Raw genomic sequence first — 17,602 nt, forward strand, 5'->3', positions numbered from 1 at the left:
ATTAGGATAAATGTAATAATTTCGGTATATAATAATACCTATATATAATAATAATAACAATCTAATAATAATAAAGCTACCTAATAAAATAATAATAGTAATAATAATAATAATAATAATAATACAAATCATTCTCGCTCGAAGCTTTGTGGTTTACTAATTTCTGGAGGCAAACGCATTTGCCATTTATATAATGTTTCTTCGCATGATACTGTTTCTGATCGATATATACCTATCGAGCTTAAAGCTATCTAATCTCTGACATATAAACGTAACGACAGCATTCAGCAGAAACTAGTAGTCGTGAACCTTTGAAACAGTTTCGAACTTGATATTGCTGAAGCTCTTAAGACAAGTAGCACTTTGCTGTCAGCAAATACCAATATTGACACAATGACAAATAATTTCGCTCTGACTTTGTAAGGAAAAAAATATTTATTTGCAATAAATTCATAAATGTTGAGTTCTCTATTCTATTTTTTAAAATTACTATTATTAATAGTTTTCTTTCGTGAAGTTTCACTTTTTTTATAAATGATAGTTATTAAAATTCATATTAAGGCACGCGAATCACTCATCCATCTATTTAAACTACAAACCACTTTATATGGGAAATGCACGTTTGTCGATACATCGTTTATCATAAAAAAGAATAGCGTAAGTGCACCGTTACATTTACGATGTATCGTGATCTATAAATCGTTGCTGAACTTACCAATCTCTCGAGCAAAGCTCGAGTCGCATAGGAAGCATTCACAAACAGTGTAGTGGAACATTTCGCTCGTTGGTTCGCGAGTGCTTGAAATTCAATCTTTCTAAGTGGGAGTGCGATGGGTTGGGTGAAACAAGTTGTTTCATATAGTGAGATGAGAATTGTATACATTTACCTGCATCATTTCGAATTTTTGAACTCGATTTAAGAATTGATTTAAGAATTGATTTGTGATTTCTTTTTAATTTATTGAGAACATATAAAATAAATTAAATAATATTAACTTTACACGTTATTACGAAATTAGGATTGTGATATCATGCCATATTACATTACGCAAATAAATATATTAAATTAAAATTCTAATAGACACACATGTCTAATCGATAGATGATTAATGTGTGCTTTTCTTTATAAAATATGCTAAATATTCTCAAGAATATAGAAGGGGTCTTTTAAGAGGAATTTACATCATGATCGATATTATCATACTGACTTTATCGTAAGAAATTTCCCGTCTTAACAAAAGTTAATTATTCCTAATATTTATGAAGCACAAGTCTAGTCAACATTTTATATACATATAAAATTTATATATAATTTTATATATATATATATATATATATATATATATATATAATTTTTGTATTTAATGTTATAAACCTTAAATAATATAAATCATGTTATAAATAAATATTATATACATGATGAGAATTTATAAATATTTTATTATTAATAATTTATTAGATTATATTATATATACATATATCACATAAATAATAAATTTTTGATATATTTAACGAAAACGGAAAGTTGTTCACTTTATTTTGTTTGACGAAAAAACAACTATGGGCCAACTTCATTAATAGTAATAAAGACCCATTTCTTTTCTTACGATCAATAATGTTAATAAGACGGTTGCTACTTTCTAATGAAGAATCCATGAATTTGCTGTTCCAGCTGTTTTATTCTCAGTCGCCTAGTATCGGGCGAAGTACGAAGAATGATTGACTAAAACTACTTAAAGACAGCCCATGTCCGTAAGCTTCCATCCGTTGGCTGATGAAATAATCAATTTATGTAAAATATCTCGGCGTGTATATTTTATCGGCATATTATGTACACAGTTATATCAAACTACTATTTTATTCTCATTTCATTTAAGATTTTATAAATTCGCATATATACGCTCAAATGAAAAACTTGTGTTATATTCATATGTTAATCAATAATCTCATTAATTAATTTTATCCTCTGATTAAAACAAAAAAAATATTTGCAAAAATTATTTATATTTCATAATCAATTGCATACAATATGATTTTAATTACATACTGTTATTCTTTTCGAAATTATTTCTTTATGAGATTTAAATTATTAAGTGTGAGAATCGTAAATAAGTAAAATAAATGGGTGTATATAATTTGAAGTTACTAGTGCGATGCAAATAGCTGCGGTTCCTATAAGCAGAACTTCCGTACTTTGAATTGTCTCGAAGTCGTTTCGAACTTCTTCCCGTTTTCGCGACTTTTTGTGCATATAACGCGTGGGTTCACCAAACTTTTAACGGCATTCTCGTCTCGCCATATTCAAGTTTATAATTAGCTCAACGAAAAACTACTAGTATATTAATTATAAGCGAGCCGAGACTTTCCCGATATCTGATCTATAAATTAATGCATCGCTGAAACAAATATAAGTAGTCGTAAATAAAAAAAAAAACATTGCATTTAATACATATGTAAAGAATATTGTTACTTACAATCATATATGTTATGCAAATAATATATCATTCTTTTTGGATTAGTAAATCTGATATTCATATTCATATAAATCTGTATTTCATAAATTATATAATATTCGTTTACAAATATTCATATATTTTATAGTACATTTTATTTACAATTAGTATAACATTAAATTGTTACATGTGTATTACTCTTTGAGAATTATTAATGTATAGCGCGGTAGATTGAATACATCGAGATACATTCGACAAATTTATTTGCGTTATAAAATAACATGCATTAAATATTTTGATTTTATCATATGTTATCATCTTTTCGAAATTATTAAATCAATGGCGTAGGAAGTAATTTTAATTAATTAAAGTAGAATTCTTGTTTGATTAAAAGCTCTCTTGGGTTTTGTATGTTCCATTTCTTTTTCTTGTATTATTCTCGAGAGAGTTGAATTGTTAGAAGTTGCATAGGATTAGTATATAAATGGAATAGAGTTGTAAGTGCTTCTCAATTATCCACTCACACTAATTCGTTTGTGTGCATCAGTTCCAAGGGGAATCGCATGCTAGATCGTCTTTCTAGTAGGGCAATATTGTGACTCACTGTGATATTGTTTTTTTAAGTTTGAGAAGAATACTTGCCTTAAAATAATATTGGAAGCCAAATAAATGTTTTCTGAATGTTACAGATGCATAAATTAGAAATATGAGATTTTAATAATTCAATTCATATAACACACATAATTACAAATATGAAAATTTACATATAGTTACATATGTATAAATATACATATAGTTAATACATATACATAATAATATATACATAATACAATTCATACATATACATAATAATATATACATAATATATACATAATATATACATAATAATATATACATAATTACATGTAGTTAATATGCACGTGTTGATAATTATTAAGAATATATTATTTTATGTGAATATACAACGAGCTACTGAAATTGAAGCTTGAAAACAAAATTGTGCCTGGAAGGAAATTACATATTTATTTTTTTAATTTTTTATCTAATCAAGTTAATTGAAACATTAACGTATAAATCTGCAGTAATAATTAACAAACAATTTAATTAACAAACAAAATTTAACATTTTTAACATTTTGCTTAAGTTTCTTAATTAAACTTTATTATATTTTCATTTTGTAACGTTATTCATCTTTTTGTTGTTAAAATTTTCTATTATTATGCAGAATATGTAACTTTATATTTGAATATATATCCTAATATTTCAATATCCATTTTTTTATTATATCGCTTTCTCTGCTAAATGCAATCATCATATTATCGACGTAATCGATTCCCAAAGAGGATTGAATTATTAAGCGTTATGAGCTGGTATATTACATCCGCGCGAGTCTTGAGCTATGGCTCATAGCTCAAGACTACATGTATCTGCAGCTGCATATGCCGATACATGTGGTTAGGAGGATGTGTGCCTTGGTACTATAAATGCCAGGCTGCGCGCTTGTGTACGAAATTGTTATAGTCTACCATAACGTGAAAATTATGAGGGAAATTGGAAAAGAGGAAAAAGAGAAAAAGGAAAGTCTGATAAAAATCTTTAATATATTATATATTTTTATATATTAAATTATACATATAATTACACATATAATTTAATGTATATTATAATTATATATATATAAAATATTTAATTATGCATAGAGTGTGTTTATGCGCGTCCACGCACATGTATGACTTATTATATATCATGTGCTTTCTGCTTTTTCGCTATATTTTTAATTAATTATCTGAGCAACTACTTCATTATACGTAAGTCGCGAAGAAAATCTTTTTGTGAGTTCAGTAATAGCGTATAATTATGCCAGCAATTACTCGTCGGTGTTTCAGAGCTTTTTCCTATGAGATATATTTTGTTCTTCTTTTCTTGGAGGGAGAAAGAGAAAGAGAGAAAGTTTCGTACCATTTTGCACTTTGCATAAATTATTTTTATTTAATTATTTTTTACCTTTCAATTTGCGTTTGCTTTGTCTATTATCTTGTATTTAGTTCACCTCGCGTCATCGCTGATGAGCCTTAGCAGCTTCCTTCGTCCATGGGCAAAGTTTTGCCGCACAGCTCGTCAATAAGAGGTACAAGGATTAATTAAAGTTTCGCAAGCGTGATTCCCTTTCGACGATCCTTTTCCAACGGTGGACAATGAAGTTATTTCCCCTCGTTTCCCATCCTTTTCAAGATATGCGCGAATTTGTGCGCTTCCCCGTTATGACGCCATTTTTTTTTCAAGTTTTGCGCGCAATTGTCGATGACACGGAGTTCGATTGCGGTTCACTCTCGTCGTTTCATCGATGAACTGGCGAATCCAATTTTCTTACCTTTGTACCCGGCGGTCCGAATTCCAGTTAGAACTGACTTTACGGATTTCGACAAGCGTCAGAGATCACGGTTGCCCGAAACGAGATCTCTACCGTTAAAGTTGTAACCACGTAACTCTCCCGCGTTTCGCGGTGATTTAAGAGGCTTCGCACTTAACCAGAGAGAGAGACGAATTCCGAAACTTTAAGTATTCCAATACTATTTGCTATTTAGCATTATCAGTCACAAATCTATATATTTTTAAAGATATACAAATATTATTGAAATATTTACAAATGTTTGAAAATTCTTTAGATTTCTGATATCAAGGTAGCGAAATGAAGATTTTCAAACTGAAATATTTTCAAGAGTTTTTACTTTTGTCAGCAGCAAAATAATTGCTGTATTAAGTAATATTCAGAAATGTCAAATTTTAAACGTACAAAACATTTAGAAATTCAATATCAATGTTGAATGGTTATTTGTCGTGGAAAACATAATGGGAAATGTGCAACATTTTCAAAACCGTTAATTGCATAGATATAACTTTTTGTTTTTGCGAGTTTATTGGATGGTTTTGCGTTTAACTTGAGTGATAATTGATTGACGCATGAATATTTTCATTACATTCTTTGACATACTTTCAAAAATAAAATGCGAACACGTGGCTAATGGAATATAAAAGAGGAAGTTGCCCGTGTGTGGTATATCCGGGATAAATGTTTGCTTATAATGGAGTAAATAAACAAACAGTGTATTGCCACGTATTGATCAGCAACCGAAACATTGAATATATAAATCGTTAATTTGACGAATGTCCGCGTATACTCGCGTGCGCGAACAAGCGTATCTATGAATATTTTATGAATAAATCCATCGTATCATCAAACTATGCACCAAACACCGAGTGATACGATAACACTTTAGTTAAGTATTGACGATTCACATTAATAGACTATCTAAAATATAAATATACAGAGTGATTCATATAAAGTGACCGATGTGAATATTAGCTAAAGTTGAAGAGTTATGAAAAAATTTTTATACCAAAAGATGTTTGACGCAGAGAGGGACATCATATGGTACAAACGATATTTTTATAGATGAAGGCATTAAAGAGATTTCAAGATCAACTTAATTTTTTAAATGGAACCCCCTATTTTATTACGTATTCTTATAGCTTATCTCGAGAGCTTTCCAAAACACTATAATAAAATATTTCTCCCTTGAGTTATGAGGCTTGAAATAATTTCTTAATTTTACATCTCTGTGTCAAACATCTTTTGGTATAAAAATTTTTTCATAGCTCTTCAGCTTTAGCTAATATTCATCGGTCACTTTATATGAATCATTCTGTATAAAGAGTCGCTTTATATAAAGTTTAGAGAGTGCTAATATTTACTACGCATCCATTACCTATTTTAACAGGTAATTTGATCTTAAGTTAATCTAATAAAATATATACTTAGCAGAGATTGAAGCGATTAAAAGATGCGATTGCGCTAATCTTAATTCGCGGTTAATTCTAATCGAACCGGTAATGTAGTTATATCGTAAATACATAGGTCGATGGCAGGATGAGATTTCTGAAATAATGCGGCTGTATGCTTGTCGCAGCGTAGACAGACTCACGTGCTGCTTTGACGTTTGGTTTGCGGCTTAATTTGCATGTGATAAATGCGCCAGCACGGTCTGTTCCGCTTTCACGGATGGCACCGGAAACGCGGTCTTCTGCACGCATAAATGCAAAATCGAAACTTTGGTAACCTTTCACCTCTTGTGGTGGCTCCGCTCCAATGACCAGCGGATGGCCGTTCGTGGCATAACTTTACCGCATATTTTACGCGGTAAGCACGCTTATTACACTTAACATGCGAAGCGATACGTAACTATGCTAATTATGAACGCAAGAGCAAATGGTGTTAGGTTTGCACGTGCTGAGGTATTTAATTTATATAAATAATTTTGGAAAATTACGAGGGAAAAATGTGAGAAAAAAAAGAGAAAGAGAGAGAAGCTTTAGCGTCTGAATAACAACGCATAATTTAATATACCCGGTTGTAAATGATATGCTTGTAGAGCGTCACATGGAAATCAAGTTAAATGTTGCGCAGGCGACTTAGACATAAACTTACTAAGATGTAATTATTCACTGCTGAGTCCTTTATAATAATGACAAATGACTATTCCTTCCGTTCTCGCTCTGTTCTCTATTTTAGGATACGCTTCCAGAGAAAGAGAGAGAGGGAGAGAGAGAGAGAGAGAAAGAGACAGTTGTAACGGTAGCTGCAATGCGCCTAAGGATTCTTCTAACTTCTCCATTATTAAACTTTCGTATGCTGGATCATAGTATCGGGATAAATTGTTTCCACGTATTATCGAAAGAGAACTTGTACGATATCGCGCCTGGCCTTAATTTGCTGCGATTCACGAAATTTGTACATGATGCGTGAATACAATTACCTCTCTCATATTCCGTAGTATTAATTAAAATTTGTAGATTCTGCTGCGCTGTGTATTATTTCGAGAGCATATTACGAACGAATCGGGGAAAGTTTTAAATTATACCTTCGCAAAGACGAGGCTATTTTTCTTTTGCAGCAAGACTGGTATATCGATTTCCGTTCTCCTTGTCTCACAATGCAACAACGAAAGAAATTAAAATGCTGAAAATATTCTGTGAGTTTATCTCCTTGGCTAAATTTGTCGAAGCTGTCAAAACTTTTTTTGTTTACACGCGACTCTTTTATTTGCGCTTAACAGGAAATGGAAACGATACAATCGATTTTAAAATACGGACATATATATTTGCGTCAGATAACAGCCGTTAACGGTATAACTTAACGTGATTTACGGGTAATACGGTTCTATTTTTATGGCACGCTGTTCCATTAGCTTCGATGAGCATGATTTATGCAAAGTGTTCTTGGCGCTTTCGCGAAAAGAACAAGATTATTCTTGCACGTCCACTTAGAACTCGACCGCATATAAATGTGCCCTGTCTGCGCACTCGTTTCTGTGTAAAGTCACAGGACGAATAGCGATTTTTCAGGGAATCCTTGGAGCTAATAATTTCGAAGATCACTAGCAGGTGAACAAGCAGTTAAACGAGAAATATATGAACTTCTTTCCAGTTTTGTGACTTAAAGTGATTGTTGAGAAAAAAATCTGATTTCTCTAGACTATTATTCTTATTTAATACTATTAAATTTTATTTTTTCATTTCAAATTCACTAATTAAAATTTATAACACTTTCAAAAAGTGGAAAAATGACTACGAAAATGATCACGACGAGATCTCATGATTTACACTGTTTCCTTCTCATTACAGGTATCCTGGGTGCGTAGGCGAGGAGACGAGCTCCATTTACTCACCATCGGCTTGGACACATATGCAAGCGACTCCAGATTCTCCCTGGCCTTTGAGAAGCCTAATGACTGGCGATTGCTCTTGCGCTCTGCTACAGAACGCGATGCTGGCCTTTACGAGTGTCAAGTCAGCGCCCATCCGCCATTAATCAGAACTGTCCATCTAGCGGTGTCAGGTAAGTGAGCGCGTCATTGCGCGTATGTTCATTTGACCGTCCGGGACTTGGCAACCTCGAAGCAATCAAGAGAGCTGCTATTTCCCACTACCAACGATATGCACTTTGATCTGACGACCGCAGTGCGGCTCGTAAATCAACGGTGTTTGTACAGGGTGTCTCGGATTCGTCGCTATTATCGAATATCGCGGATATTAATGCCGAGAGAGAGAAGAATGCTTATGTGGAGCGAATTTTGCTTTAATTAGAAACCTACTTAAAGCCCCGAATATCGAATAATTTTATTTAAAGAGAGAATCAATTTCACAAGTATTGAACAATTCGCGATTGGAAAACCTAGAGCACCCTGTATAATCAATTTCAAGCGCTTCCTCTAGTCTTGATGTAATTACCGTGGTGCTTATTTCGGGCTATATCGCAAAGTTTGTAGTCGTTCGCGTGTATTAACGCGAATGAGGCTAATTTCGCTAATGACGAAGATGACAAAGGCCACATGCATTAGTCTCTTAATCTACTCTTGTAAAGTACTTTCGAAAACTTGTTCCCCGTAGATATATAATCCAACGCGTCTCCCGACGCGTTTTCGCTGGACCATAAATTACGGATGGCCACTATGTCGTTAGGATCGTCCTCTTCGCGACATAATGGCGATCCCGATGCTGTAACGATGTTCTCATGACGCCCGCGTTCCATGCCACTTAATTGCAATCCTGTCTCTTATTCGTACCTTCTCTTTCTATCTCTTTTTCTCTTTCTCTCTCTCTCTCTCTCTCTCTCTCTCTCTCCTTCTCTTTCTCTTTTTATTCATATGTCTCTGGTTCCCTCTCGTTGTTGGCAATATATGGTCAGTCTCTGATATATGAGTTGCACGATCTCATAATTATGCATATAAATAAAACAAGGAAAATAAAGAAAGATACAATTATAATACTAGATAAAATTATAATAACATGAAATAATATCGTCTTCTTTCAATCGCAGTGGATAAAAATATTTAATGGATGTATCGTGTTCTCTAACGTATAGTAATCTCATTAGCATCTATCATCGATACACAAGCTAACGGATAATTCGCAACTGACCAAGGCAGCTATCAATGATTGATTGATAGCTGGCAATATCGCAGTTGTCAGTTATGTTTGATTAATGACGGACGTAAGACTGATAGACACTTTGAAGATCAAATTCAGCTTTCATCTAGGACGTTTGACGGTATCTCTATGGGCCAGTTCTAGCTCCGTGTTGAGTGAGCAAATAGTTCTGTCGAGATTAATGAGACTAGAGCGAGTTGAAAAGAGAACTTGGAACACTTGCAGTTTCAGAATTTATATATTCGAACGCGAGCGATTATAATTATGCGCATAGGATAACTGTGAATTAATCACGGTGCCACGAACACAGAGTGACGTATTTCACGAAGTATAAATTTACGATGACGAGCGCTTCAAAAGTGTTGGTAGAAAACGTCGTTTCGAGAATACGGTCTGTATCGTTAGAAAAAATAAGTCTTGCATCTTTATTGGTTGGCGCGACGACAGTACTTCTTCAACTTTTCTTTTCTCTTCATTTTTCTTAAGTTATTTAAACTTATTTATATCTGTATAAGAAACGATGGATGAAGTTACTGATATATGCAAAAAATGTACCTGGGTATAAGATGCATCAAGATATATCACATCTTGAAGTTTCGTACTTTTTAAAACATAATCTAAAACTTATATATTTTTAAGTAACTTTTTTTTATAAGTTTGTTTACGTAATCTCGATTTGACGGATACAAGCTTGTTCGAAACTGCACGGGGGAAAAAAACATAATGCGATATAAGAAAGCTAAAAAAATATAGCGAAAAATGAATGAAGAGAGGAGAGAAAAGAAAGGTGCAAGAAATATAAAATCAATAAGTATGCAGATATCGAAATATTTTTCAGTCACCGTAGCTGCAATAGAGGGTTATGAAATATCTGACCGAAATACCAGAGAGAGGTACAGGCCCGGGATAAATTCCATGTTCTGTGAAATAAACGGAATATTTCGTGGACCCAAATGGTGGAACGAACGATCCTGGTATATTATTCCTCTACATATCATTCGACTTTCGTTTTAACTTATAAAGTCCGCTCGAGCGTATCATTTTTCCATAACCCTTCGAATGTCGATACAACGAGTGAAGAGATCTTTCTTATACATTAAAGATTTCGAGGAGTGAGATACGTGATTCGCCAGACCATGAACAGCTTGACCGTACATATTTCGGCTTCTTTGCTATGATAATTTGATTTCCTATCAAATTCGATTATGCGGATAGAGCATACATGTATACGTATAATATATATATATATATATATATATATATATATATATATATATTTAATTTTAAATGTTTAATTTTTATTTTTATTTAATTTTAATTTTAATTTTAATTTTAATTTTAATTTTAATTTTAATTTTAATTTTAATTTTAATTTTAATTTTTATTTTATTACTTACGCGTCGTAAAATTTTGCTTAGTACTTGTGCCACATTCCCGTGTACAGAACATACATCACGAGGGTCTGTTCAAAATTTATTATCTTACTCTTGGGCAAACGGAAAAAACCGCGAGTAATGATTTCCTTTGAGAATATGCCGATGCGTTCGTTAGCGTCGAGAATTCCCAAGTTTTATCTTATTTTTTCAACCTTTTTTCGCTTCGACTCGCCGTTTTTCCCTTATCGCGCGTTAAAGATTTCTATAACGATCTGTAAAAGTTACAACAGACAGAACATTTAGATCATTTAATATCATAACTTTACGCTTCCATCGTTTTTATCTTGCCATTAATCAAGAAGCTGTCATCGTTTTCCCACGAGCTTTATGTTGAAAGCGACAACGTTGTTCATTGCTATAGGCCGTTAAGCATCGGGGCGAGCGGGCCGTAAAAATAAAGTTGCATTGCAGAACTCAAGAAATAATTTCTGGTCAGCGGCAACTGCCTCGGAGGCTTTATTTCTGGCAACCGTTCAAATAGTTAGGAACTTAAATTCCTCGCGCGACGCCGGCTTTTTCGAGAGCGTAAACTGCTTGTGCCAGCCCCGCGGTCCCTCATTTCACCACCACCGTATCCGAGTTTTGGCATCGTGAATTTTACGAGCCACATTCTAATCGGGTTTCCATAATGGCCCGTCGATTGATGTCGGTTCCGTACAAAAAGAACGCTGGATTAGCGCGAAGACGTTTCTTCTTACATCGTCGTTCTAAATAACGGATATACAGAATAATCGGGAGCTCTTCGTTTAAAATAAAACACTTTTAAAGGGAAAAACAAGCTCTCAAAGTTTTTCCCCCCCTTCTTTGCGATGCTATTATCTAATCGATCGTCGAAAAAGCTGCGCCGAATATCCCATACTGTTCTCTCCGAGAAGGACGCGATTTTATATTCAGTTAATATTCAAGAAGGGGGATACCTTCGATCCCGATGTGGCTTAGGAATGTCGAAATTTTCACGTGGAGATGCGATATACATTGTGCGCGATTCTAGACCAAAATCGTCGGGAGAGGAATATTCAAGCGAATCTCAGATCGAGGACGAAATATCGATAAAATTTCGCATTTTCGATGCGCGACGTGTGAGGGGATTTTTCGTAGGGGAAAGGGCAGATTGTCTCTCTACGAGGGGACGATCACATCCGCAGACAAACCGTTTCGTTCAGTTATAGAGCCGAGATCCGAGGAACATAAGAATTCTAACGGCAGCTTATGCAATCCCATGCTGAGACGAAGAGAAGGAAATGTGTACTCTCGACTACGGTTCTCGCCATCCGTACTTTTCTCTTCCCTTCCTGCGTTTCTTTCCTCTCTACTTCCGATGCTGCCGTCTCAGTTGGTCGGAATAAATCAGGACTTGCCAATACCGGGCGCTGCGAAGTCTTATTACACAGTCGCAACCGATCTGTAGGCAACCGATCACGCTTATTTATAAAGAGAAGTTTACTTCCTCAACAGTCGATTATTCTCTTTCTTCGCTCGAGATCTCCCTCTTTGCCTTCCCCGCAGTCTCATTATCCGAAAGTATGTATCTAAAAATATATTAGAATTCTTATCAGATTGAAGAACTGATTGAGTTGGGGAACTTTGATACTTTATCTCATCGCTTTATTTTTTAATTCGCAATACATTTCGAGTGAAAATTATTAAGGGGTTATGCCTAGTCATAAAAAAAAACGATTTTTACGTTTTCTAGAAATATATCATATTGAAAATATTTTCTAAAAGTTTCAAATTAATTGAATGCAGATTGGCGGAGTTATAAGTGTTTCAAGAAGCGTCAGAATGTATAACTTCGTTTAAATATCACTATAAAGTTTTAGCACTGATGTTTTGAAGACTATCAAGTCAATATAACAAAGATTTAAATAAACTAAAATTATATGGGCCCGGATTAGATGATTCTGTGTAAATTAAAAAATTTGCATTTTATTTAAAAGTAAACTTGACACAAATCTTAAACGCGTTTTTCTCGAAATCACTTTTTCAAGGTCGGTGAGCAAGTTATTTCGAAATCCGATTTGTTTGAAATTTTACAGATTTCTTCTACATATAAAAATCTAGTAGATGAACAAAGGATTTTGTTTTTTAATGAATACTTTCCTTTACTTTAAAATGAGCAATTTTTAAGCCGAAAAAGCATATCTTATTATTAATACCAAATATCATTTTATCCAAAACAATTTTTCGATTAATCCTTCGTTCATCTACTAGACAATTTCGTATATTAATTACAGTTTATCGAATTTTCGGTATCAGCTTCAAATAATACTGCTCACCGCGCAGCGGTTTTTAAAAAACAATATCCGAGAGAATAGTTATAACTTTTACATTTTTTAAATATTTTATTTTAACAAAATATAATAAAAAATATAATAAAATATAATAAAAAATAATAATATAATAAAAATATAATAAAAAATAAAAATATAATAAAGATATAATAAAAAGATTATAATAACATTCTTAATATTTGTATCTTTGAATAAAAATTTATTTATTAAAAAGAAAATTATTCCACTTTTCAAAAAAATTCTTAAACATCATACTTTTTTCGATCTGCTGACTAGGTATAACCCCTTAAGTCTGTTAGGAATATTTAAAATTAACGTAGCAAGTTTGATCGCTGAAACTACATTGAATATTCCAAACGAATAGCGAATAGCAATCGCGTGCGAAAGATATGTATTAAAGAATTATTATAATATCGATTTTAGTATTATATACATTATTCGCGTGTGAAATTTGAATGGCGATCGATCATGCAGCAATCACACCATCTCGGAGCTCTTATCGCTGGGAAATAGCTCGGCTGCGTTTATAGTTCGTATAGTAATATTGCCGACGACAAAAGAACGCAAATTCCAACGTGTCGCTCTATCGTTCGTGCGAAATTACATCGACAAATTCCTGGCGCGGATCTCTCTTGGCGTTGCAAGGGAAAAGAAGGGGATGGTAAACCGAGGACATTATCTTGATGAAACAATGAGATCGTCCTTCGCATCAAGCGGGGATGTTTTTACCCCTTCTCTCGTAATAGCGTCGCATTAGATTATGCTTTGTAACGTTATATAAAACGAGTCGCCTTGCACGTTATCGGGCGGGATGGATTTTCACCCTCGGCGAGGAAAAAAATCAGACGCTTTTTTAAGCAGCTGACGTACGATTTTCGCGAAGCGAACAATTCGCGAATCGAATAAATTGCCTTCTCCTAATTATTTTAGTCGCGTTTGTTACAGCAATAATTTCGGATGCCTTAGATGCTACCGCGACGCGTACGCTTTATCTTCGACTAATGGCTGTTATCGTTCTCTGTCTCTTATCGTATTCGATGTTAGGGAATCCTGCTGCGCGGAGGATGCACCCCAAGCGGCATTATTAAGGCGAACGTCCATTAAAATGGCAAACGTTGCAGTTAAGCACGCGAGCTCGCGATTTTCCGTAGAAATTTTCTTCGATTGGCACTGTAATTCTCCGTGGGACGTTTATAGGTGCATCGGAAGAAACAGCAATACGAGAACATTGGAAAGAACGCGGCGCGACGACGGTCCTGACGAGATCGAGGGGTTTTTGTGCCGCTGTAATTTTATCAGAGCACCTTTTCGGTTGACGAGCATTTCATGCTGGATTTCTGTGCGCAAAAATTTCCGGCTTTTACACACACACACACACACATACACACACACACACACACACACACACACACACACACACACACACACACACACACACATATATATATATATATATATATATATATCTTTAAATAATGTTATTAAACGGATGTGTATTCAATAGATTAAGTTAGGTAGGTACGATAAAAATAAAGTTTGCATATCACGCGCTTCGCGCTCGATCTGCGTGTTTATTTTCGACGAAAAAAAAAAACCTTTTAAATTTCCGCTCTTCTGAAAAAATTGGTTAATTCGACCGTTTATTTCGTGCGAGCGCACGATTGTCCAAGCAATATTCGAATGCGCACAATCGAGGTGGCAAATCATGGAAGATCGAGATTCGGAACGCATGGCTGGTCCTCAAGCTGCGTAATCTAGATGATAACGCGCAGATTAAATCCGACGCCGAAATACCAGGAGTTAATCGCATTCACGGGACACGCAGCGTCCCAGAAGCGTATAATTATCGCGCGCAAGCGTTTAACATCGAACTGGCTGCCTCGGAGGGATTCCTATAGGAGCAGCGACGATCCTAATTTCTCAGGGGCAAACGTTAAAATACGCCCTAATTTGCTGAATCGTGGATACTGAAACGAGATTTCGTCTCTAGTTTCCCTCTCATCTTACATTATCTCGAGCTTTGCGAAACTTTTCCGCATGATAATTGCTCTTGATTATCTCTCAAAGAGATAAAACGAGAACCTATTCTGTGATCTAGTATTCGATAAGTTTCTAAAAATAACAACATGGGGATGAAGGAAAATAGGACTGAAGAATCATAAGGATCATGTCAGAGATAAACCGATCGTTATGAGGGTTGAAACGCTTCGATCTAACGACCACGTCTCTCAAAGAGATAAAATGAGAATCTTTTCTGCGACATGACATTTGATAAGTTTCTAAAAATAACAACGTAGGGATGAAGGAAAGTCGGACTGAAGAATCATAAGGAACATGTTATATCGTATATAGAGATAAACCGATCGTAATTATGACGGTTGAAATACAACGATGTAACGACCACATTCACATCGGCGACAGCTTTGCGTGCGACCGCTATCATTTGATATCTCGTTAACGCTGTCGCACGTGGAGACGCTTGATCGCACCGCGCCAAATAACAACCATCCATTAGCGCGGCGCCGATTATGAGCACCGGTGTTGCAAGTGCTCGTTCCAGCAATGCGAATTATCAGTCAGCCCTCTCCCTCCTCCTCCCACCCTCTTAGCATCCATTAATTAACAATAACAAGATGAACGCAATCGGATTTTACCCTAATATTATCGATGCATCACTTTGAGCTCGATTTATTCAAGAATTTATTTTATTGTATCGCCTCTGTAATTACCATGAGTATTAATTTTCTTCATTGATTCGTCATTTTGTAGCGGTATATCGGTGAACGATAAAAATAAATTATTCATGTAACGAGAGCTGTGATGGAATCTCCCTATTTTGTTGAAAAATTATATTTTTAAACTTGCTGTATAATGATGCACGCACACGGTAAAAAATTGTGCGTCCATATGTTAAAATTTTCTTGTTACCACGTTTCGATTAGTACTTTAATGTAAAATTAACACACAATTTATACGTTATTATTTTTATAATAACGTTTTCATGTGTTACATTTATGTCAACTTCATAACTTGATACTTTGTATGTCTCTTAGAAATGGAATATTATTTTGAGTATTTTTAACATAATCATTTTAAACAATCAATGTCAAACAATCATGTCTCAAAGCCAGTCACTCTAAGAAAAATTACAGTAAATCTTTAAATAATCTTGAACTTTGGCATACAAAATAATCAAATTTACTAAAATCAAATGTTTCTATTACAAATAATTCAAATTAAAATAATTATTATCATATATTAATGTCCTACAACAATTCTTATGAATTATTGTAACTATTTTTTCATGTAATTTTTAATTAATTTGTACGTTATTTTTACATACTTAAAATCACAGTAGCAAAAATACATGTAAAGTATCGTGTCAATTATTTAACATTTGTTAATAAGTAACATACGATGAGAATGAATTATTTTAACTTAAAATTTAGAGTGAACTTTCTGGGACATGCGAAAAATGCTAAAATTGATATTTTATTTTTCACTGTATATGTATGCATAGGGATGAACTTCTCAAATGGGCTTAATTTAATTTGAAAAAAATGGAGGATTTGTAATGCAATAAGTGTAAGGATTAGAGTGGTCGGAAAGCCGCGCGGAGGTATTTTCTCGAATGCAAACGTCAACCGCAGGGTTGAGAATTCACCACGCATACGATGCGAGTATATATGCGGTTCGCGCGTATATTTGCCATTAAACTGCAAAAGTTGCGTATGTAAATCGAGTCTCCTCTCGTGACGATAGTCGTGTCGTGCGAAGCTAGCGCGATCTCGTAACGTTGCATCTGGTCCGCCGACTCTCCGGAATCTTCCCATAAATAAATGCATGAGCGTGTATATATATGCGGTGTGTACGTATGTACAAAAGCGCGAAAATGTGATTTATACATGCGTGTATTCGCGTAACCTGACGTCATCGTTCGTCAATCGTTGCGGATGTCTAGTCCAATCGTCGGATGCAATGTATCCGTGCAATTTTTCAACTGTGCCACGACGATTACCCATCTTCCTATTTCATATTCTATTTTTTTTTTCCGCACCACAAGAGACGCGCACGTGTACATATATGTATGTATTGCCTCGCGGATTGTGTCACATATATAACGCACGCAATGTTATATATATTCACGTATGCATTGTTTTCATAAAGGGATAGAAATGGATTAGCCGAGAGAATTTGTGCGCAGAATTGATTCGTATTTTCGTTTGATCTTTGATTTAACCCGACAACAAAGTGTCGAATAATAGAAAAAAAATGTTTCAATTGCACGTAAAATCCGTTCTTATTAATCAAATAGATGTATATGAAAAAAATCTGACAGAACGCTTCATATTTTATCTTTCGACCGTATGCCCGAAATATCTCGTTTGAACATGGCAGAAACAATCAGTATGCTACTGTACGAATGTACGATATT

The 17,602-nt window shown here is 34.4% G+C and overlaps 1 protein-coding gene across 1 annotated transcript in view; it reads left to right on the forward strand.

Moving 5' to 3' along the window:
• LOC105250483 (peroxidasin) overlaps positions 1–17,602 on the forward strand; it is a 111,674-nt gene that overhangs the window by 35,607 nt on the left and 58,465 nt on the right. Inside the window, exon 6 of the mRNA XM_011256610.3 lies at positions 8,136–8,349. Coding sequence (XP_011254912.1) covers positions 8,136–8,349 — 214 coding nt within the window. The remainder of the gene's footprint in view (positions 1–8,135; positions 8,350–17,602) is intronic.

The sequence above is a fragment of the Camponotus floridanus genome, unplaced genomic scaffold (assembly GCF_003227725.1).
Source record: "Camponotus floridanus strain SB8 unplaced genomic scaffold, Cflo_v7.5 scaffold15, whole genome shotgun sequence".
Lineage (NCBI taxonomy): Eukaryota > Metazoa > Arthropoda > Insecta > Hymenoptera > Formicidae > Camponotus > Camponotus floridanus.